Source organism: Haemorhous mexicanus, chromosome 10 (genome assembly GCF_027477595.1).
Source record: "Haemorhous mexicanus isolate bHaeMex1 chromosome 10, bHaeMex1.pri, whole genome shotgun sequence".
NCBI lineage: Eukaryota > Metazoa > Chordata > Aves > Passeriformes > Fringillidae > Haemorhous > Haemorhous mexicanus.
In genome coordinates this window covers 9,832,441-9,856,971 of record NC_082350.1, presented here as the reverse complement: position 1 = coordinate 9,856,971, position 24,531 = coordinate 9,832,441, and the positions used below count along the sequence as shown (strand labels likewise).

Below are 24,531 nucleotides of genomic sequence, written 5' to 3'. Positions count from 1 at the left end.
CCAGCACGGCACTGCCGGGAAGGGGCCGCATGGAGTTGGCCTCGGTGGTCCCTGTCCCCTCACCACCTCCGGGGTGTCCTGCCAGGCCGAGCCTCGCCCCGTGGGCTCCTCCACCGCTGCCTCGGCTTCCCCTTCTCCCCGACACGGCTGAGCCAGCGGGGCTGTGTGACACGGAGCTCAGGCCGAGCCGGCCCGGGGCTCGCCCCCCGCCCCGCTCCGGCCGCGGCAGCGCTGCCCTGGGCGGGCCCGCGGCGCGGGGCGAGGGGCGGGCGGGCGGGCGGGGCGGCCGCGGGCGCTATAAATGGCGGGCGGCGCCGCCGCGCTCCGGCCGAGCGGCGCGGGGCGGCGGGGCAGCGGCGGCCGGGCGGCGGCGGCGGAGGAGGAGGAGAGCGGCGGGCGAGGTGAGCGGGGCCGCCCAGCACCGTGCGGGCAGAGCCGGGCCGCGCCGGAGGGGCGCCCGGCGGGCGAGAGGGAACCGGGGCACCGGGCGAGAGGGAACCGGGGACCCAAAGTTTGGCTGCTGACAGCCCGGAGGCCGCGGGGGTCGCTCCGGCGGCTCCTCGGTGTGCGCGCCTGTTACCTGCTCGCACAAGTTTCCCAGCACCGGGTGCGTGGGCGCTGTGCCGGGAGCGGGGCTTCTGGCGCGCCGAGTTTCTTCTGCGTGTTGGCTTTGTGCAAGCAGGGAGGGTTTTTGCCCCAAAAGAAGCGGGTCTAAGGCTGGCAGCCCGCGGGTAGCGGCATCGCCGGCGCGGCGCGGGAGACGCTTCGCTCCCGGGTGCGGGAGAGGCGGCACTCCCCGGGCACCGGCTGCGCTGGGAGAGCTTGGGAACTGGAAGTTGCTCGCTTTCATTCGTGTCCCTTGTCTGCCGTGAGAGAGAGCTTGCTGGTGTTGTGCTAAATAAAAGTGATAAATAATAATTCAGTTAGTCATTGAAATTTACTTGGCTTTTCGAATGACAGAGTAACGGGGGAGAAACATTTTCGGCCATTGCCCTTTGGGGAGGAACGGGCGGTATTGTGATACTGTAACAGGATTTAGATAGGGCTGGTGGCATCCCGTCGTGTGCTGAAGCGGAGAGCTGGTTAACCAGAACTCTGACCCCGGCTCACTTTGGAGTGATACGGGAGCTGCTTCGTGTATCGCGTTCTGGGAAGATTTGGAAATGCAGAGTCCTTTGTCTCTTGGTGAAAATGGTGCTTGATACGTTGGCTCAGTACTGTGCAATGTTGGAGGATCTTAACAGAAAAATACCTTTGGCTAAACCATTGTAGGAACAAATGGGTGTTCAAATGTCAAATTTCCCTTAAAACTAGGGAATATCTGTTTATGGGTTAGAGGCCTTTGATTTATTTCTCTCCCCCTTTCTCATGCCTGCATATGATTCTGAACGTGGTTTGGCTTTTGTGGTTGTAATCGCATTCTTTGGCAACTTCCTGAAAGAGAAACCTGGTAGAATGACTTTATTTTTTTCACTGCACTGAAAAATGACTTTTTGTTCTTCACTTTCTCTGGTGTGAGCATTTAGTAATGTCTTGTCCCCAGCTTGCCACAGGAATTCATTAGAAACCTGATTTTGTAGGGACTATTCACAAAATCTACGTAGGTGTAAGCAGCTGTGCTGCTGTGTAGCTTCAGAGAAACTGCAGACATCCTTGAGGAAAGTGAAAAGCAGCTGCATGCCTGCTGAGTGCTCAGAGTGAGCCTTTTGGAGTGTGAGGGGAAGACCCATGCAAATAAGAAGGCAGAATTATTAAGTAGATTATTTCAGCTCCATGTAAGATATACTGGGTTGGAGATCTAGCATTTTGTGGGGTGTGATTAAACTCATGAGAATAGCAGCTGTTTGGCATGGGAGCAAACTTTGAGTGATGAATGCTAGTCCACAGCTTTTTACAATTACAGACAAGTTGTATGTCAGGCAGCCTGTAAGCAAATTGTGTCAAGTGCTCTTGAGATGCTGGAAAGCAGCTTCTCTGGGCATTGCTCTTTTATGCACTCCCCAGGTATGAGGATGGAGGAAGAACTCCTCTTTTCTCTGATTGGTGATATGGCCATCACTATAGTCACACATGCATTTATATCTATATATAGCTCTATGTATCTCATGTGGGAGGCAATAGAAACTCATGTCAGAACAAAAAAGAAAACAGAAACCCACAGTGGATTTTGTCTCAAGGTGTATACTGAAGTGTTGGAGCTTCTGTTTGGTGTTGTCATTGACAACCAGAAGAATAGCATGTCTTAGTGGCATGTGGAGACTTTTAGCCTGAGTGTGTAAATCACACAGGCAGAAACGTGTTCCTAACCTAGAGTTTCTTACCAGCATCTGCTAGGCAGAAAAATGTCAAGCAGGGAGCCCAGCAAGTTGCACCAGGTATTTTTAGAACAGGTTGAAGTGAATGGGTCTGTATAAATACTAAAAAATAACCACCTCACCTTACTGCTAGGAATTATAATGGAGATGCATGTAAATTTCATGTATCCACAGCAAGAGATCAGTTCAGAGGGAGCTCTGGGTAGAGGTTTGTGGTGGTGGGCACAGCATCTACCTGGCTTATACAGCTGGTTGTGGCTTTTGATTCTTGATAGGAACTGCTGTGCTCATTCGTGAAAAAGCTGAGGCTTGGTGGAGGGTTTTTCTTGGAAGCTGGGGTTAGGGTTGTCTCAGCTGCTTGAATTGCTTAATCACAAGCATGCATGAAAGAGCATGCTTTTGTAATACTAATTATGGGGAAATTAATTCTAATCATCAAAACATTTCCAGTCAACTTGGTTTGTTAACTGAATTCTGTGATTCTCTGGGATCCAAGGTTTTATACATGTGAACACAGGGAAAAGATGGATAACTATCACTAATCTGGAAAGTGTTGCTAGATACAGTCATCTTTACCTGCCTCTGAGCATCTTCCCAGTCACCTGTGACATAGCTAAGGAATCAAGTTTTACAGCAAAGTGCTGGCCTGTAAGAACCATGTAATTCAGTGCACCTCTACTAGCCATAAACACCTTTTGAATCAGTGTAGTGATATAAGGAATTGCCTCTTTTTGGTAGTGGTAGCATGGAGTAGTCAATCACCTATGTATAAATTTAAAGATTTAGTGTAAATGTAAAGATGCAGTGTAGGTTTGTGGATCTATGAAAACATAAGAAGGTTTTTATAGTTTTTAAAGTAGATAGCTTCTTTGTGTAAAAACTGGAAAGCTGAATATGTGCAACCATGTGTGTGTTCAGGTGTCTCCTCTGTGATGGTTGAAGTGGTGGGAGGAGAGCAGTAAGAGGTGGTAGCATTCTGCAGCTGGAGCTACACAAACGTTTAGGCTGGCGTGCTGTGGGGGAAAAAAGCTGTCCTATGTTCTGCTTGTTCCTGTCTCTTTAGGGAGAGACTCTAGTTCATACTTGACTTCTGTAAGCAGAGCTGAGGTCTCTGCTGAAGTGAGAGCCAGTAATGATGGACTGGAAAAGTATGGGGCAATTTTAGTGGCAATGCTAGTACAAGCTGTAGGTTCTTGAGCTGTTTATCATGGCCTTGAAATACACTTAAATGCTAACTGAAATGCTTTCTGAATCCATTAGCACCTTTCCTTGAGCAGTGTCTGTGGAAAAACATGCGTTTTGGCAGCAGCTGTGTCTTTTCTGTGGTCTGGTGTTCACCTGTCACGGCCAGAAAGGTGTTTTTTCCCTTATTTTCATGCTGAAATCAGAAGGTGCCTTATGCTGGGGTCCAATAATTATGCCACAAAGCAGTTTAAGTATGAAAGCATATTCATCTTGTGGAATTATGTCCCCTTGGAGAGAATGTCAGTTTTGCTGACCATGCTCAGCCATGTGGTGCTAAGTGTGGGCTTCAGGCAGTCTGCTGTTGGCATCCTGGGCTTTGGAAACAGCAGCCTGAAATGCTCCTCAGTGTTATGGGACCATGGAAGCAGTCGGGGAAGGGATGAAGACTGATGGCCAGGGAGTGCTGAGCTGAAGAAGCCTGTTCAAGGCTGTGTATATTTGGTGGCCTTGGTGTGCAGGCAGGTTGGATTGTGAGAAATATGAGTTACCAAGAGACTGTAAGCTACTGTAGTAAATCCCCCTGGGGTCTCCAGAAGCACTAGTGAGAAATGCTGGTACATTCTAGCTCCCTTAGTTTGGCTGATGTACAGGGGATATGAATTTATGTTCATCAGCTATGTAGCTTTGACCAAGCCTTTTTTTTACTTAAATGCTTTCTGTATTATTTAACAGCTCATTCTTTAAGCTTCTGTTTTTGCAGTAGGACATGTTAAGGTATTTAGTGATGTTTCTCACTGTTTCTGAGATGGTTCTGTCATCTGGTGTGAACTGTAAGCTTCTGCTTGCCCAAAGCTGAACAAGGTTTCAAGTTTTTTGTTTGAGTAAGAGAGGGGCAGTTTCCCATTGGCTCTGACAGGTTACAGGTACAAAACCAAGAGGAGAAATGAACATGACTAATTTTTCCTCTTCCATTCTGTTTTCTTATGACTTTACATCCCTAAGCAATCTAAGAAATGCCATGTAGAAGTTGTGCATTATCTGTTATCTCTACGTCTCCATCTTGCTACACACCCTCCTCTCCCAGAAAGAGTTGTTCATGTGTCTTTCTCAGCAGTTGAACAAGCTGAGGCCTCCAGCTGCTCTGGCAGCTCGGTTGAAGAGGTTGCTTTCCCAGCTAATTGCCTACTTCCTCTGCAGAGGTTTGTCATCTGCCTTACAGAAATAGTGATGGACTCCAAGGAGGCTCAGCCAGCACAGCTCACAACTCAGCCTACAAACTCTCAGGCTGAACTGAATCAGACAGTTTAATATACCAGGTCATGACCTGCTCTTGGAGCATTCTTGTGCATAGTTCATACTCAGTTGTCCCTTTTTTTACTATGGAAATTTAAGTCTTGCCTTCCCAGAAACCTGTAGTAAAGCCAGTGGGATCAGTCAGAAGGGAGGTCAGTTTAACAAAAAGAGTGTTTTCTTAAATACAGGTCTTTAAATAGCTGGTAATTCTCTTATTAACTGGGTAATGTAAGTCTTCTTGCAGATGACTGAGGGGGTGTCTACCTGAGCATGTGGATGAGGTTCCTAGCACAAGGCTTCATTCCTGCATCCTTACAGCATCTGGGACTTCTGATGCTCTTGTGGTTGGCTAGTTCTGCTTCTGGAGCTTTCTGGGGGGAAAAGATTAATATAAGTAAATGTCTGTGCTGTGAATAGAAATGTAAATGTCCTTATCCTTTTTGGGTAACCTTCAAGCTAGAGCTGGAATGGCTGAGAAGAGGCCACTAAAAACTAGTATCTCCTGTGAGCTTAGGTCTGTTTCAGTGATGCTGTCCTGGATACAGAAAATCAATATACAGTTTTCATCTCAAATGTTAATGGCTTGGCTACATTACACTGTAAGAGTTATATTTGTTATCTAGTTTTTCAGATAAGGTTTCTAAATTAGCTTGCAAATAGGAAGTGGTTGATTGCTAATGATGTACAGTGTGATTAATAAATAAAAAAAAGGCTAGTCACTCATTACTTTGCAGATCTCCAACCACAAGTGCAGTAAATGGTTAGAACAGCATTCCTGATCTCTTTAAGTAATTTGTCACTTGGTAGCATTCCCTATGTTCAAATGCTTAACTTTAAGCATTTAAACTTTAAACCTGATACTTTCAGGTTTTGGCAATCAATTAGCTGTTGTAAGTGCAAGTTTTTATGAATTTCATTGTTATGAACAGAGAATACTGGAGTTCCAATTCATTTTAATAGTGAAATGACTGTATTGACTGTATGTACTCTTAGATTAACTGCCAACACTGTACTGCTGTAGTCTCTGCTCTTGAAGGAGGAGGGATAAGTAAAAACTTCAAATAATGCAAGTAATTCAATATTACTTGCATTATTTTAAGTGAGGCATCTTAAGGTCTTCTTGAGAGACTGTCTCCCCATCTTCTGTTACCAGCTGGGCATCTCTATACCCAGTTGGCTTTTGTTAGATGTTGTATTGCTGAGAGATCCTGCCACTTCTCTTAGCTTCCCAGGAGTAATAAAAATGTAAATAATGAAAAATAGTATGGCTCCATAGAAAGCCTAATTTTCAGTTATGCTGTGAACCCTGACTGAACCATAGAGTGTGGAGTGATGGGAATTGGGCTTTGTAGCATTGTTTAGTAGGAAATGTAAGTTCCTCTTTTGTAGAGTAACCTAAACCTAAAAGTTGTAGAATCTGAAGGCCCACAGTCATCTCTCTTCTACTCTGCTGTGACCCACATGCCTTTTCAAAGGTCTGAAATATTAACTATTGGCTTGAGGACTCAATTCTATACCTTTAGTTTTCTTTATTTCTTACACAATTTTGGTTTTGTTTTTTTTTCCTTTGCTTAACAGCTCTTTAAGCCCAAGTGTTAGAGATCTTGGTGTCTTAACCCTTCTGAAGCAGGATGTATCCTGAAAGGTCTTGGCACTCAGTCTGCTCCAAGCACAGTTCTCAAGTGGCCATGCACCCATCTCCATGAGGCTGTTTCTACTCTCCCAGCCTGGTAGGTGCAAGAGGCAGGGAGGGCATGTGTCACTGGCCAGCAGTTGAAAATTTACTTGAGAAAAGGAGAACTGGAATTGTTTGTGCTGCAGGGATGTAGTGGTGTGAGTCTTGCTATCAGATGACACCGAGATACCTGCACCAAGTGAAAATGCACAAGGGTACTGGGTTTCCCTTTAATATTTTTTTAAGGAAGAAAAGATGGTAAAATCCTAAAGCAGAGGTAGGACTTAGGATGGAGGTGGTGGTGATGAGGTACCTGATAAGACCATTGTTAGTCCAGCACCTTGTGGACTATTTACTTCATAAATCTGTACTTGCACAGCCCATTGTAAGAATTAATACCCTGTACCTCATTAATGGGAGCTTGCAATGCTGTAGGTTTGCCTTTGGCTCCTAACGAGCTGTGGTTGCATAGTGAGCTCTGCTAATGTACAATAAATGTGGGAACTGTGGTTCCATGAGGCCTTTCTTGCACTAAAAAGCTAAAAGTGGGGGCTTGAGTTTAGGCAAATGCTCTGCTTGTCAAACCCCATTCCCTCTACTGGGGTGAGTGCAGAGAAGAGGGTGCAGCCTCCCCACCGTGCTGTGGAGCACTGCTGTGCTCCCTCTTTTGGGGAAACTGGTTCTGCAGCGTTACCCTTGATGAGCTGACTGTCCCATGCTTGTTTCTTCATTATGTTAAAATACCCACATTGCATAAAGAACTTAAGATCAACCAAACCACTTCTTTAATAAGAGACACCAGTAAATTAAAAACATAATTCTCTTTAATCTTTCTGATACTATTAGACTTGATACTAGGTCTTGGAGAATTCTGTGGAAACTACTTTAAATACAGGAATAAATAATACCTAGAAACTTTAGCAATTGTAGTTGAGCCTACAGTAATAAGAGAACACATAAAATTTGAGAATGGTGATAGAATTGTACAGTACCATAATAGTCTCTGTAAGCCCCCTGCCCTGTCAACTGTATTTGCTTCATGAAGCAGAGCTAAATTTGGCTTTTTAAATCATGTATAAATGAGGGATAGAAGTAAAAGCAAATGATACATAGAAGCCTATCTGTGCTCTTGAAACTCTGAATAGTGCCTCTGTAGTTGTTGTACAGTCACAACTCAGTGGTGAAGTAAAAAACTCTGGTCAGCTTTGCATGATGTGAAATTGATCTTTGTAATTAACTACCATGAACCACCACCAAATGCTGTAGAAGACAGATAGATAGATACTGATGAGAAAAATTAGTCTGGCTTGTGAACTGGAGACCCTGGTCATGAGGCTACAGACAGTTTGAAATGGAGCTGGTCTCTCTGCACTTCATGCTTAACAGAAACTCCCAGAAAATGGTGGTGGTCAGCACTCTTCATAAGAAGCACTGAACTCCAGCTTCCTGCCCATGGGGGAGCAGTGCTTGGACAAAGAGATGGTTTTGCTGTGGGACCAGCTGGTTTTATAAGCTGGTGCTCTTCAGGGAAATTCCCACTTGGCAGGGGAGCCTGGCTGGATACAGCTGAACAGGCTTTCCAGAATGCACTAAAAACCTGAGAGAGATAGGAATAGCAGAGAAAGAATTAAGGTTGGGAGAGGAGATCTTCAGAACCAATGCCATGCTTTTTGCATTCATATGCAATGCTGGCTGTTGTGCCTGAAGTCAGACCAGTGTCTTAAGATATAAAATTATTTTTTAAAAAAACCTATCACTTCCAGCTTATCTCTGGGTACAAGTTATGTTTAAATCTTGTTGACAGTAACTTACTCCTCTTCAGAGCAATGTGAGTACTGAGCTGTTTAAAACCTAGCAATCTTCCTTTCTTGGAAATGCTCTGCATATACTAAACTTTCCAGGTATTGAGTAATAATAGAAGGAGTTGTTAGATGAAAAGGGAGAGCTGACATTCAGGACGTACCAGAAAATGTGGAAGGAAGATGAAACATTTCCCAGATTTGTCATGTGGAAGAAGCCAGAACTTGAGCAGGCTGAACTGAGGTTCAGGATGAGGAGAGGATATTGAAGCTGAAGGCTTTGGTGTGTAAGAGGCTTAGGCAGAAGGGGAGTCAGGAACACCTGTGAGGTGCAGGGAAGCATACCAAGAGGCTGGAGTGCTTTACCATGCTGCTAAGCCCATCAGCTGGAAAACAAGACCCAACACATGACGTTCCCTCTGCAACCAGAGTGGTCTCCTTGCTTGTGAGAAGCAATTGCTGTGTGCTCAGCCAGCTCCTTTAATGACTGTTAACAAGTTTGGTTGAGTATTTATTCAGTCCTGCTGGAGAGAATTGGTTAAATGCCTGAAGTGAAGCTGCTTTCTTTCAGCTCATATGTCAATTGAAATAAGACTTTTAAATTAGTAGCCCAGATGACAGTGGCATGGAAACATCAACATCTCAGACTTGGAGAGGTCCCTGAATGTTTGTTCCAGGCTGGCTTTCTCTGGTCACAGAGGCTGCCCAGTGCCTGCCACGTGAGCTCAGGGACTCTGAGGTTTTTGGACTTAAAACAGTGAGACCAGCAATGCTGTGAGTCTGCTCTTCAGTTTTAGTCCCTTTAGCTGTGCTTGCTGCTGTTTGGTTACAGCTATTCGCAGAAGTGCAGTCTGGTGTCTAAACTTCCTTGTGCTTGATATATCTTTAAAGAAATCACAGAATCAATCTTGGAACTGAAAGAAGGAGCCTTTTGGATTATACATTATTGCTGTTGAAGTCAGGCTTCAGATTAAACACTTGACGGTGTCTTGTAGTACAGTCATTACAGATATCTAAAAATCTATGTACAGTTGATTATTTCATCATCAATCCACTGCAATGTGTTCTTCAGCCTCTCTGGGGCAGGCCTTTTCTCCAACTTAGATATTAAATATGGGTATTTTTTCAGATAATGTTTTTGCCTCTCATCTTGAACCAAACTAATTTCTGTTCTTCCTGGGAAGATTGCAGCAGCTTGGTTTGGCTCTCTGAAAATGAAGTCCTTCCTAAGCTAGTTTTTTGCTGTAGGAGGATCTTCATTGTTAGCAGTATTTTGTGCTTGGGGCTGAAGATGTAACTTTTCCCTGCTCCACCAAGCACTTTTCTAGACACAGATTAAACAGCCTGTATTAATATAACTTTGCTTTTGTAACATGCATTCTATAAATGTAGGCTAAAAGCATCACGTGCTCTTTGTTGATATAACTACTTCCATAATAATTTAATCTAAAACATTTAAACTAGGTACTATGGTGGTGATCTGAATAGTTGAGCCTAGTGAGAATTGAGTATCCTGCCCAACACATCTGAGAGTCAGTGTTTGCAACACCAGCATGAAGCTGAGCTCATCCCAAGATTGGGAGCCTGAAGACTTTGCATCATCTGTCATGAAACAACACAGAACCATCAGTGTACATAGGACATGCTGCTGTGTTCCTCCTCTGCCTTCCCCAGAGCTCTGTGTCTGACTGGAATAGTTGTCTAAAAATTATTTTGTGGCTTAGGCTAGGCTCTGCAGTTAAGAGTTATAACTGGTACTTCAGTGTGATGTACAGGACTTGGGGTGGTGCTGCTCTGTGAGGCAGGGGGAGTTGAGTTCTCAGTGTGCTGCATCTCTCCTATAGATGAATGTGTGACACTGCTCTGTTCTGCTCAGAAGCTCTAGCATTAGGGTTAAGAACTGGATTTGCATAACAAATTGCAATGTATGGGAACACTGGCTACGTTTCTTTGGGTTAGTGACAGCATTTCCATTGCGTGTTGAGAAGTTTAAATTGTGGATGTTGTCCTTCCTGTAAGTGCTCAGTCTAAGAAGTGGGCAGCCTACCCTACAGAGGGACTTTTTTTGATCCAGCATCTTTCAAAAGCCCACATTTATGTAAATGAATTCGCCTATACACTTTCCTCCTCCTCAGTTTAACTTTGTAAAAAATATAAAGGTCATAGGCAAAGAAAAGCCTAGCCTGTATTTTTGTTTGGTTTTCTGAAGCATTAGATTCAGATTTAACTATCACTAAGTTTTTTAGCTTCAGTGTTATGAAAGCTTGTTGAAAGCTTGTTGATATTCTGTATAGCAGGTCAGCTGTTTTCCATCCTACACATCATACATCCTTTTGGATTTCTTCTCCCAGCACTGTGCTTAAGCCGTTTCTTTCAGGATATGCAAATGTACTTCTTGATACTGGACTGCATAGAGATTTTACTGAAATCCATGATGGAAACTTCAATTGCAGGAATGCCACTTCTTCTCAAAGACCCAATTGTCTCCCCAGTTACCTGGTTAAGTTGCACAGTGGCCAGAGCAGGGCCAGGCCAAGAAGTGACTGCTCCCTAACTTGTGATCAAAAAGTGATTCTACTCATTTTCCATGCTCAGAGCACTGCACGACTTTATTTCACTTATTGAATAGGTATCTGCTAGAGATTGTGCTCCAAAAGAGACCAACCCATCTTAATGGTGTGTGAGGAGGGAGAGGTTAGGCAAATATGGAGAATTTTGGGGAAACCAGATGCGGGAGGTAATCAGTTGAAACAGAAAAAAAACCCAAATTCTGCAGCAGTGGCCTTGGGAGCAGAGTTGGGTTGTTTTGATAAGGCTTCAAATGTTATGGGGAAAATGCAAGGCTGTCACCCTGAGTCTGTCAGGGGCTGTCATCAGTGAAGTAGAAAACTTGGAGACGTGCAATATATTCTGAGAGAGTCGAGGAGAGAAGTGTCTGACTTCAGTTAGGCTTGTGCAGATGAAATACTGAAATGACAATGAAACATTGTTTTATTTGATTTCAGTGTCACTCCTGTCTCTGCCCTCTTAGTATGCTTCTTGCCATATAATATATCAAGGGTAGATTGCCCTCAAAATAGCCCAGTTTTTCTGTGGTTTTCTGTCAGGATCAGGTGGAGCTGCCTTGGTCAAAAGCCTGGTTTTCAGATTGCAGCTCAAACTCTGCTCTGTGATTATCTGGTACTGTCCCTGTCCATCACTATGTGGGACAGGCTGTATTGCACCAACATGCACCATTGCTTGCTTCAAAATGCCTCCAGTAAGACCTTGTAATAGTTTTAGGGCCTTGAAGTTTCTTTTTGCCAAGATACTAGGTCTAGTAATAAGTCTGCGTAATATCTGGATTAAGAATTTGTTTAAACTACCCCTTGTGTTTCCAGGTTTGGAAGAAGAGATGGCCACCAAACCACCAAAGAAAACCCTAAAAGCTAGGCCTAAAAGTAGCTTTTCTTGGAGTTCCTCCTGCAAGGCAGCAGTGCCATCAGTGTGGAGCTGCTGCCTGTGACAGAAGGAATTCTTGCCCTTAAGAACAAAACTGAAGGTTTCAGGTGGTTTGTGTTAGTACTAAAGAACACTGAAGAATGTTCCATAACAATTGTAATTTATTTTGAAAAGTGCAAGTTTACTTTCCCTGTCACTGTTGGCTCTCCCCCATGATATTTTCTTGCTGTAGTTGGTGATGAGGAGTGCAAGACAAACGTAGGACTGACTCATGTAACCTGCCTCAGGGGTGCAAACCCAATCCGTGGTACTTGGGTTTTGTTCCTGCTGGTCTCAGCTGCAGCTAGCCCAGTCCAGTCTAAATTTTGGACTAAACTTGAGTAGTTGCAGTAGATGGCTGATATGAAGCTCCTTTGGAAGGAATTGTGCTTAAGTGACCTCAGAACAGCTTGGGGAATTAGTAGGTTTATGGAGAAGACCTAATTATTGGGTGGGCTGTTACCCTGCTTTGTAGGACAGTGTTTTCACTTTTTCTTGTGTAACTTAAATCAGCAAGTTCCTCTGGTCAGAAGTATACTAAAGTTGGTTTTGGGGGAGGAAGATGTCTAAACTCTTGCATTATTGCATTTTCAGCATTTGGTTTATTCTGCATTGACAAACTGCGACATAGCCAACTTCATCCCCTCAAACGGTGTAGAAGAAAGTGGAAGTGCTGTATTTGTCGCTTTCAAGTGTTTTAGCACAGTTAAAGTACATGCTATTAAAAGATGATTAAACAAATCTGTACAAACACCAGCTGGGTTTCTGATAGTCAAGTGCTCCAGCATGGTTTGAACTCGCAGCGTAGGTAGGCTGGCGATGGCACAGCTCCTTGGGGTGTGTGGGAGGAGGCTGGCAGTGACAAGGCTGTGCCTCTGCTGGGCCCCAGCGCCCTGGGGTGCTGCACCTAGAACAGCAAGTGTGCCAGCTTGCTGCACAGGGGGCTCCAGGGCAGCGGAGACCTGGTTCTGCATTTGTTTTGCAAATAACACTGCATTCGGTTTTACACCTTCTGCAGCCTTGCTTCTGAAGTCACTGAGGGAACAGGCTCCTGGCTGGTCTGGAAATGGCAGTCAGGGCTGTGAACTGTGTAAATGAAAGGTCTTAAAAATGTTGTGAATGGGGAACATAATTTAAGGAAATTGGAGATTATTGCATGTTTCTCTAAGTATCTCTTTGCCATAACAAAAAGGGTCGAATGCAGTTTCATGAGGAGGAAATACAACACAGTAGTTACAATGCTCAATGTTTGACATTTGGACTTGGCTGTCTATAATCAGTTGCTGATAGGTCCTGAACAAAATGTTGATGCTGCTTGTGATTCAGCTCTTTGGAGCTCATGGATAATAGTACTGAGTTCTGTCAGGTGCTAGACTGCAGATGAAGATACACCTGTTTTGAATATTAACTTCATTCTGTATACATTAGGTGCTCTATTTTCTTAAATGGAGAAGTACAGGTTGAAATCCAAGTTCAACATTGGCATTTTAAAATCGAAAATTTTCCTCTCCGTTCCCGTTATTGAGAATGCCAATTATGCAGCTAACTCTTATTGTTCTAGGCAGGTGTAAATTCCCACAACAGAAGGTCTGTTTGCCTATGTATATATGCTTCTGTTCACTGCAGAAAATGATATGTGAGGTGTACTGTGCATCACATACTAGTGGGTGAGGACCATACCACACTTCTCAGCACTCATTTACCATAAAGGGCAATCTGAATAGAATGCCAAGGCTCATTTAACTGAGACACAAAACTGTCTGAACTAGGGTGTTGTGGGAGATAGTCTCCTAACTTGGTGGCTTTTGTCCTTTATATATGCAGTGATATCTAGCTATGTCATGACTATCATTGCATCTGGAAGCCCCTAGACCTAAAATCCTGGTAGTGCTAAGTAAAACACAGTGAATTGTGTGGGTCCCATTGCCAGAGCTCTGTGAAAGGTGTGTGCAAGACTTGCCTGCTCTTCAGGTAAATAAGAATTTATGTTAAAAATGCTGTGCTTGTAAAAGCTGACTTAACTTCTCCCTCTTGTTTTCTTACAGGTATCTCCAACCAGGAATCATGAACTGGCACTTTTCGCTCCTCTTTGTTCTTGGGACTTTAATGTCTGTATGTTCCCAGTTCAGTTTTTATCCTCTGGAGGAGCTTAGCTCTGATGTTGGAATCCAGGTCTTCAATCAAATAGTGAAAGCTAAGCCTCAGGACAATGTTGTTGTTTCTCCTCACGGGATTGCATCTGTCCTGGGGGTGTTGCAGCTGGGAGCTGATGGCAAGACAAAGAAGCAGCTGACAACTATGATGAGATACAGTGTAAATGGTCAGTGATCCTAAGGTGGTTTTGGGTGTGTTTTGTCAGACTCCTCATGATGTATGAGATGGCTTTCTAAGTGTGGTAGATTGCATCATGCACCAATTAACTCTGTTTACCAAAGCACAGAATGGCCATGCTTGAAGTTAATTGGCAATTTGAGCATGGGTATGTACATGTACCCAAACTGGCTTATAAGCAGCTTGGTTAATGACTTCAGGGCCCTGGCTAGAACTGCCTTTGTCCTTGCCAGATTGGTATTCCAGAGCAGGGTGGATTGTGGTCCAGTGCTAGCTCTGAGCAGGAAGGTGGCAGTACTCCTTTTCAGGCTGTACTGAGCAACCTTTAATGTGCTACTCCTTAGATAACAGGGCAAGAGGATATTTCTTTGCACCTCACTGAAAGCAGTGCAAACTAACCATACAATCCATACTTTCCCTTTGCTCTTCAGTTTTTTCATGTGTTTCTGCTGTCAGAATCCCTGCATATGTAGTTCTTGTAGTGCCCTCTTCTTGAAACAGCCATTTCTGCTTGCCTGTGCCTGACACTGCATGCATCTGTGTTCATATTCCTCTGCCAAAGTCTGCCCCTCCAGAGGGAGTAGGCTGAAGATTCTTACTGCTTTAATTTGCATGCTATTTTTGTGAGTGTTTGCCAGCAAGACTTAACATCTTAGTGCCAGCATTCTGCCTTACTTCCAAGAATAGAAAACCCTCCAGGAGGTAAGTGCACATTTAAATCTTGAGCAGTATTGCCATATAACATGTTGTCATATAAAATGTTGTCTTGTCTTCATTTGCTTTGCTGTTTTGGTCCTGGATTTGAAATACAACAAAATTATTTGACACCTTAACATCTAAATGATGTAGATTGAAATCTCTTCATGGGATAATCAGCCCTAGGAACATTTGAATGCTTAAAAGTACTTGCAAAAATGTTGAAGTATTATATCAACTGGTTTTATTTGGCCTTCAGACTTCCTAATCCTCACTGTGAGACACAGAGGTTCTCAAACACCTTAGAAGGTAGCCACTGCCTGGTTAGAGGCTTGTTATGTGATGCTACCTCTGTCCTTGCACAGGTTTCCCCTGCTCTTGTTCATGACTACCTGAAAGTCCTTTGGCAACTGTAGCAACTGCTTCTTTGGAAAGGTATTAGTTGAAAAGTATTTAATTTGTCTTTAGCTGTCTTTTAATGCAATTTAGCAGCTGGAAGCAAAGAGGAGAGCCAGCATCATGAGACCAGCCAGCTCTCCCCGGACCACCAGCAAGTGCTCCGTGGGCCACCAGTGGTCCACAGAATACAGTTTGAGAACCTCTGTTATGGTATGTTCTCCAAAAGAATTTGCCCATAATATTGGAGAGTGAACATGTAGAAATTCATACCAGTGGTGCTGTTAAAGCATTCATGATACATGAAACAGCAAAGCCATCTGAGGTTTTTTCTTACATGCAGCTAAGAGAATAACTCTGAACTAATTTATTCCTTTCTCATCTCTTCTTTGTCTACATAAGAAAGTAGTGAGGAAATGTTTCTGCCTAAATTATATTGGGAAACAGAGGGAAGCCTTTAATAACAGCCACCCAAGGATGCTCTTTGATGCAGTGGTTGAACATGAAGTTGCCTGCCTGGCAGTAGCTTCCCTGTGTAGACAGGCACTCATTGATGTAACACAGGAGAACTGGGTATGGTGAGCATAGCAGTTCTTCTGTGCTGCCATCTGCTTTCCCTCACACACAGTGAAGGAGCTAGCAAGCACTTTGTACAATCTGCTTTCAGGTCCTGAGGATCTTGACTAAGCACTGGAACCTACTACTTTCCATTTTCCTTTTCTTAGAGACAAGCTCATGTGTTAAGAGCTCTTGTGTTAACTCCTGCTTGTAGCTGATTTAGGCCAGGACTTAGTCTTTAAGGAAACTAAGACTCAACTTAGTTTATTATGAAACTCTTGACAGCTTCCTTTATCCTCCAGTAAATGGAAAGGAAGTAAAGAAAATATTTGAATTTTTGTTTTACATTCTGAGGCTCAAGACCATTTGTTATGCAAATCCTGCAGAACTCTGAGTGAGTAGGCTGACCCTTTGACTTTTGTCATCACAGAACTGACAATTGAACTGGCTTATATGATATGAAATATTTTTGGAACAGTTTGTTCTGTGGAAGAGCATGATTTGTAGCTCTGCACTAATATTTGAACCTCAGTGTAATTCCAAGCACTGTCTGTAACATTCTGAGCAGACAGCTAGAGGTGCAGCAGGCAATCATAGTGGAGTACATGTTTTTGCTGGGAGTAGGTAGTGTTATGCAGGTGAGACATCAGAAATGGGTATCTTGGAAGTCCCTTCAGAATGCTTTCTTTGGTTTTCCTTTTCTAGTCCAGCACTTATTGTCTGCCTTTTCATGTCATTAATAGTTGCATATAAAGTAACTGTTGGTTTATCATGTTATTCTAAATTAAACTTGCTGTTTTTTCCGACTAGGAGTTGGTAAAGCCTTAAAGAAGATAAACAGGCTGATAGTCTCAAAAAAGAATAAAGACATTGTAACAATTGCTAATGCAGTGTTTGCAAAGAGTGGCTTTAAAATGGAAGTGCCTTTTGTTACAAGGAACAAAGAGGTGTTTCAGTGCAGTGTCAAGAGTGTGGACTTCGAGGACCCAAATGCAGCATGTGATTCCATCAACCAATGGGTGAAAAATGAAACAAGGGGTGAGTATTGGGGAGTGCCTTTGTGCATGGCAGGGTTGTGTCTGAGACCTCCAATTTAGATGGCAATATTGGAGAAAGATATAGGGAGGCAGAGAAGGCTCTGTTCTGCAGCTCAAAACTGTCTTTTAGCTGGCATCAGTGTGATGCTCTAGAGCTGGTGGCTCAGGAGCCAGCAGTCTTGTTGCCCCATCAGATGTGCCTGTGTGGTGGCCTTGAGGGATGTGTTTGGGGTGTGTGTCCATCCCATCCATCCGTGGGATCGGAGCAGCTTTTACTCTTCTTTGCATTCATGTACCTGGTGAGAAATCCAAGCACAGTTATCTTGGGTCCATGCTTTCTCTCAAATATAGATGCTTTCAGGCAACTCAGATGTTTTACTCAGTAAATCAGACTCACAGAAAGCTAAAGGGCAGGTCAGCTTTTGCTCTGACTGCCCTAAACTGTCCTAAGATATGACCCTGTTCTTAGGACTTGCATTTAGTGGAGGATTCTTAACTAACCCTGCCTTGACAGAACTCCTCATGCTTCTAGCCTCTTGAACCAATTGTAAAGCTTACATACACTAAAGCCAGAGATCACATTTTGCAGCATGTTCCCAGTCTAGGGGAATTGTGTTTGGTACCTTCTGGAGCTAAAACAAGTCCCTCCTGGATGTGAGGAGTGTGTTAATGATGTTGGATGTGGTATTTGTCAAATGAGGCTGTCAGATTCTTTCTCGACAACATCACCAGTTTTGCATAGCAATGTTGCAAGCAGTGTGTGAATGGGGAGGTGTTTCAGCTGAAACTATTCCATGTAGTCTTAGACCTGCTTACATGCTGGAAAGGGTAGAGCCTTGCTAGTTGTTAAAACATCAGGCTATCAGTTAGCAAGATATGTTTATTTCTAGTTATCCCAGTTTACTTTTTGACAAAGAATAGCAGTGACTTTTTGAATTTTAAATATATTGTCCCATGAGGAGCTGGCACACTCACAGGTCAAGAGGTCTAAAGTAATGTGTGTCAGGTTCTTCAGAAACAGTTGGCCAGTGTTACAACAGCAAATACTCAATAATTCCTTTATTTCTTCTAGGTATGATTGATCAGGTTGTAGCACCAGATGATATTGAAGGCAGTTTGACCAGACTGGTGTTAGTCAATGCTGTGTATTTCAAGGGCTTGTGGAAATCACGATTTCGACCTGAAAATACCAAGAAGCGCCCATTTTATGGAGCTGATGGGAAGACCTACCAAGTTCCTATGCTGTCCCAGCTGTCCATCTTCCGCTGTGGTAAGCCCAGTGACTCCCACTGCCACCAACAAAGGGTGTAGAATTTACTCTTTCCAGGAGCTTGCTGTGCATGTGGCGTTTAGTGGTGCTGTTCTTGTAGCTGATAAAGATGGATTGTTACAGAGGCATCTCCTGCTGCTGAGGCATGGGCAAGGTACTTAACAGTTGCCTTAAGGTTGGATACTCTGTCAAGTATTGCCTTATCCTTTGCCTTCAAAAGGGAAAGTCTGAAGTACTGAAATTGAGAAATTTGCATGTTGGTTAAGCTTTGCTGTAAGAAAGAAAAGTGTGTGTTTATAAGGGCTGAGAAAAAAGGAAAGCTGCCAACAGACAGTGGTAGAGGTTTACCTGGTGGTGAGCTGTATATGAGAGAAAGATTGGAGTTTCAGTTTATATTGTACTGCAGGTAGAGAAACAGGAGTTGCAGTCTCCAGTCCTATGGGAGCCAGAGGAGCTGGGTTAGAATGTTGGCTATATCTCCTCAGGTGTGAAACTGCTCTTGAGATTGAGTCACAAGTGAGAAGAAGTTCAGCAGGTTCTGCCAGACTTCCATCAGAGACTCTCAGAGCTGACACCAGCAGCTTGATGTGACTGACAATGTACTCCAGAGCTCCAGTTTGCAGCCTTATGGGGATTTTAGTGGTCAAAGTAAGATGGATGCTCTGATTAAAAACTGGTGTTGCATCCTTCTAAGAATTGCTGCCTGGAACTTACTTCCATGTGTGCTAAAGACACTCTGAGAAGTAGGCTTGAGAATACAGCTTGCTATAAATCTAAAAGCAAGACACACTGTGCTTTTAAATGCCTGTTTGTACTGTCAGTAGTGCTCAACTAATATTAGTAGACTTCATGTTCAAGTAAACAGCTGTGGCTCTGTCCCAAACCTGTACATTACAGCAGATGTAATGTAATACTTTAACTGCTGAAAGTGTGAGTACTGCAGTATATACTAATTTTGGAGTTTCAGATGAATTCATAATTTAAGGTGGGGTTTAGCAAGACTATTATCTTGAAGGCTTTTGGCTTCTGATGCTGGTTATAATATCCATTATGTTGGCCTGTGTTTAAGGTAGAGAAACTATTAAGGCTAAAAAGGAGCAAAAGAAATACTGCTGAGTTACTCATTTCCTGAGGACTCAAATGAGGTTTTTTTATCTCTGGATTTGCTAACACAGGGCTTCTATTTTATCCATGCTTGGAATGGGATCTTTAAAGTTTAAATATCTTGAGTATCTTCAGTCCTATCAGCTGACTGAAGCTGAGCAGCCCTGCTGTTCAGTTTGCCTCAGTAATGATAGTAGCAAATCAGGAAAGCAGCATTTACCTGTTGGTCAGTTTGTCTTGTGTGACTGTCCTGGAGCTGACTTCCGCAGCCAGTGTTAGATCTGTAGGATCCAGCCTCAGAACCACTGCCATAAAAAAGGAATAGTGAAGCTGCCAACTTTGACATGATTCTTGCAAAACAGAGGTGCAATACTGCCAGTTTGGTAGCAATAGGAGTTTAGAGCAGCTTTCATGGCACTGGCAACAAGATGAAATTTGCAGTGAAGCTGTTGATTTTCAGCTTGGACTGTCAAGTACAGATTTAGACGAAGAAAGGGGAAAGACAATAAGATCCTGTTGCTATCCTAAAACCTTGCCTGAAATACTGTCTGTAGTTAAACTGACAAATTTTAACATGAAACTACTATAAAAAGCACTGGCTTCCCAGCCACATGCCAGAAATCCCACAGTAAGCAAAGGGAGCTTGGAGGAGGAGAGGGTTGCTCAAAGACAGTCTTGCTGTAACTTGGATGTGTTGCTATCTCCCTCCATCTCATCTAATTGGCTTCTTGCACTGCCTCAAAGTGGCTGCTTTCCACTATCTTGAAAGACTTCAGATTGCTTCCTAATCAGATCCTTATTAAGCAAGAAAATTAAGCAAATGGAACAGACTACTTCAGACAGGAACCAGGAGCTCTTGCAATAACTCTTGGAGGAAGAAGCTTGTCTGCAAAATCTCTTCAGTTTGGAAAGATAGTCTGCTGCTATTCCTTGCTTTATTTTTATTCTCAGTTCACAGTTGATTCTGATACAGCTAAGATCTGGAGCAGAGATCCAGTTAATTCACTGACCTGGTCACTGCTAGCATAGCTGACTTGCTGCTCTGGGCTGGTGAGATTTGTCTGGGAAACAGTATGTATGTTAAATGAGTATTTGCTCCATGGTGTCATCTTGTCTGTGTTTTATGTCATACTAGCATCTGTACAGAGCCCATGCCTTTTGAAGGCCCATCCGGAAGCCTGGAACTTTTAGAGTCGGTTTTGAGGTGTGGGCAAAGCCTTCCTGACAGATTCTTCTAGCAGCAGCTGTGTTAAGGTAGAGATTTAAGGCAATAATGGCTATGGCTCACTAGTTTGGGTTTGTTTGTTTCTATTATTTTAGGCACTACAAGTACCCCAAATGAGCTGTGGTACAACATCATTGAGCTGCCATACCATGGGGAAATGATCAGCATGTTGATTGCACTGCCCACCGAAAGCACAACGCCGCTCTCTGCCATCATCCCCCACATCAGCACTAAAACAATAGGAAGCTGGATGACAACCATGGTAGCAAAAAGAGTGCAGGTTATTTTACCAAAGTAAGTACTTATACAATCCATTCCTTCTTTAGAGAGTGTTTGGGGGGTTATTTATATGTATCTCATCTGATACAGGAGAAGGAATACTTCAGGTGACTTTCCTGCAGAATACTGATGCATTCTTTTTTTCTTCTGACCAGATTTACAGCAGAAGCAGAAACAGACTTAAAGGAACCTCTGCAAGCACTTGGTATTACAGATATGTTCGACCAGTCAAAGGCAAACTTTGCAAAAATAACAAGTAAGGGGTTTTTGTTTTAATCCATGGTGGTCCTTCATAGTTCCTAGCTCTGAATAAAGTGCTGCTTTACCAATGCAGTTGTCTGCTTTCTTTTGGCTAAGTGTTGCCATGACATTGGAGCTGGTTTTATGTTGTAGCCAGCCAGGCATGACTGCTTGCTTCTGTTCAACATTGCAGTGGCTTTTTTCCTCCCTCATCTTACATTACAGCAGTAAATCATGCTGGTCAGCTTCTTAAGATTTGATATTGCAACCTGAGGGTCTCAGGCATTGTCTGAAATCTTTGGCAGGACTTAAACAATACCATACCTTAGTCTGTAGCAAATAGTGCAACTACAGCGTGTAACCTTCCCTGCAGTATGTGTTTAGTGACTTGAGCTGTAAGAAAGCATGTATGAAAAACATTCACACTTCAAGGGACTGAACCAACTCAGAGCTGTAAATATTAGTATCTGAAAATGGGGTGTAAACACTTCTGAACTCATGGCTGTAAAATGTCATCTTATTTCTCTTCTCTGTTTTCATTAAAATCCTGATGAGCTTCTATAGAACTGTCTAACAAAAAAGCTTACCTTGTGCTGGCTTAAGTTGAAAACAAATGCCTGTGTTTTGAAAGGTATGTTGCTAAGAGCTTTTTTTTTTTCTTGACATTGAGCCACATGGGAGTGTAACTTCAGATAGCAAAATTTTTCAGGTTTTTTAAAATTAAAACTGAAAATGCATGTGAGCACTTTTAACTTAAACCAGCAATAAACAAACTTAGAAAATGGGGAAGAAGGAGGAGTAAGATAGATAGGTTAGTCCCTATTTTTGTAATAACTCACTTAGTGACTGTGTTCAAAGGTATTGTTCTGCACTGCAGCTTTGGGATTCCAGCAGCTTTTAGTATTCTGGGCCAGACAGCTGCCTAGCTACACAGTACTTCAGGACTCTCTCAGTGAGTTTTACTGAAGGTGCTCTTCTCCTTGGGTCTTTCAGGAACAGAAGGTCTTCATGTATCTAACGTTCTGCAAAAGACAAAAATTGAAGTTAGTGAAGATGGAACCAAAGCTTCTGCAGCAACAAGTAAGCAATTGTACTGATAACTGTGAGACTTGGGAAAGCTCCATTAGAAGGCTTTGGCACTAGGCAAAGATAGCCCACTTGGAGGTCACTGCAGCAGTATGCTCAGACTCAGATCACTTAAGGGGTTTTATCTAATTTCTCAGTCAAATCTCAACTTGCCAGTGTTGATGACTGTAAGAAATATTGACAGGCTTACTTCTAGAGAAGTGTCTTCTCATAGCTTAGACTTTCTATCAGGCTACTGATAGCATGTTCTGGCTATCCAGGTTACAAAGAGGAGTAAGCTACTACAGCCTTTGGGGGACAATCCAGGACTTACAGCTCTCTGTGGGTCTTGCCTTTTTAAATGCTTCCTGTAAGAATATCATGTGACCTGTGTGGCTTTAAATGTCCAAGTTTGTAGGTTTTAGGCATTTGTCTGCACCTATTCGAGCCTATATGTACACACACATGCGCATATATATATATCTATCTACAAGGAAACTTTACTTTGATAGAATATGTAATGCATTATGGTGTTTGATTTGTCTTAACTCACTCTTAACCTTTTTTTTTTTTTTTTCTGCAAGCTGCAATTTTAATAGCCAGATCATCCCCTCCTTGGTTCATAGTAGACAGACCATTTGTATTTTTCATCCGGCACAATCCTACAGGTAAGTACTTTTTGGCTTAGAAGTTGAGTATCAGCTATGTAATAGTGGCAATAACTATTATAAAAATGCACTTGCAGTTTTTTTTTTTTTTTGCCCTTTATTTTATATTATTTTATTGGGAATACAGCTTGGAGCGGGGAAAAAAATCCATTTTGGCTGTCAAGGTAACAGAAGCAAGTGTGGCAGGTTTGTGGGTATAAAAGAAGAGTCTTTAGTAGTCATCGTTCCCCTGAGTGCAGAGGAAACAGCTCTTTACTGGTAGTGAATTGCTGAGCAGGACCCAGCTCTCTGACCAGTCAGATAGTGAGGCCAAGGCAGAATAGGGGGTTGGGGATCCAGGATGCTGCCCCAGCCTGCCCTGAACAAAAGTGAGTGTTCCAATATAATGCTCACAGCTCCTTTGCAGCATGGGCTGAGTCTCCCAGAGCAGAATTGCCCTTCTTGCAGTGACGTGTATGATCCATGTCAGTCAGTGGGGAACAAGGTGCTGCTGCCAGCACTGGGGGAAGAGCAGGCTGCTGGCAGCAGGCCCCATCCCCAGGCTCCACAGAGCATCAACAAGGCTGTGTGTCTCTAGAAATAGGAGCTGGCCGCCTATCCAAACATGCACTTCTCTGAGCTCACAGACCTCAGGGAGGCTGGACAAGTCTGGCGAGGTGGCTTGGCTGTGCTCTGTGGATTTAATGCTTTCATGGAAAAGTTTAACTCCATTTACAGACGATGCTAACCCTTGTTTTTGTTTCATCCCTCAGGTACAATCTTGTTTATGGGACAAATAAACAAACCTTGAATGTGGAAAAGACTTTCTTCAAGAAGTAAACAGGCACACCCCTGTTCTGTTAAATATTTTGTACACTACTCTTTGACTTCACTCAAGAACTAGTTTTAACCACTGACTAGGTTTTGAAACAGGAGTCGACATAGTTCTGGCTTTGTGGGGAAAATACAGATTGAAAACTACAGTATCTCTTCAAAATGTCTAAAAGATTCTCTAAACTACTGAATGGTTACCTATGCTAGCAGCTTCTGAGCTTTTTCTGTATCTACTAAGAATTTTATGTATGGCTTTTTGTGAGAGGATTTTAACAAAGAATGATAAATGTTTCTATTAATGTTGGTTTCTTCTTGTGTGTGGAAAAGGTCTAATTTTGTAGATACCACCTATCAAGATTACTTTTGGTTCTTGAGTATCTTGGTACCTGGATATTCTTGGTAGAAATAGAATAAAAGTTCTAGCAGTTTTTATATAGTGCATGTATCACTGAGAGTTTTAAAACTAATGTGGTGTTCAATACACATCGCATTGTCCTGTCTCATTGTAATGTAAACTTGTCATTGCTAGTATACACTTTCTATTGGATTTAAATTTTATATTTGTTTTTGTACAAAGGAAAAAAATAAAACTGCATTATGAACAGTCAGTGTTGTGGATTGTGGATGTGCTGAGGATGTTGGGGTCCAGAGCCCTGTGTAATTGTTTGACATTTAAGAAGAGCAAAAGGAGGGAGATCTTTTTTGAGACCCTTTTGTTGTGTATTAGGGGGTATTGGTTGTTTTTTTTTGTGATGGGGTTTGTTTGGTTGTTTGGATTTTTTGCCTGTTTGGATTTTTGCCTGTTTAGTCCTTCCTTCTGATGACCTTTCTTGAAGTCATTCTGCTGTGGATGAATTATCCATAGGTTTGGTATCTGAAGAGAACTATTTTGGTATGCCCAAGTTACTGCTGAAAACTGCCTGAGATGAGGACATCTCAGTGCACCTTTGGGACCTTTCCTCCTGTTCCCTGTGGCGCAGTTTACATGCACATGGGCATCTCTTCATGCCCCTTGCAGGATTCTTCCGAATGCAAAACTCTTTCCAAAAGATAAGCAGTAAATCCCTTTGGCTTGTCACAGATGGTTCTTTATTGTACTTCT

At 42.9% G+C, this 24,531-nt stretch overlaps 1 protein-coding gene across 3 annotated transcripts; it reads left to right on the top strand.

Annotated features, from left to right (window-relative positions):
* The first annotated feature begins 332 nt into the window (after window positions 1–332).
* SERPINE2 (serpin family E member 2) lies at window positions 333–24,037 on the top strand. Of its 3 annotated transcripts, none has more exons than XM_059855271.1 (10): window positions 333–401; window positions 13,793–14,067; window positions 15,267–15,383; window positions 16,539–16,766; window positions 17,838–18,035; window positions 20,460–20,658; window positions 20,799–20,899; window positions 21,877–21,963; window positions 22,533–22,616; window positions 23,369–24,037. In XM_059855271.1, the coding sequence occupies exons 2-10, from the start codon at window positions 13,812–13,814 to the stop codon at window positions 23,404–23,406; spliced, it is 1,308 nt and encodes a 435-aa protein (XP_059711254.1). In that variant the 5' UTR covers window positions 333–401; window positions 13,793–13,811; the 3' UTR covers window positions 23,407–24,037. The 3 variants fall into 3 exon arrangements, with proteins under 3 accessions (XP_059711254.1, XP_059711253.1, XP_059711256.1); XM_059855270.1 differs by having other exon boundaries at window positions 15,264–15,383; XM_059855273.1 differs by lacking the exon at window positions 15,267–15,383.
* Window positions 24,038–24,531: the final 494 nt, after the last annotated feature.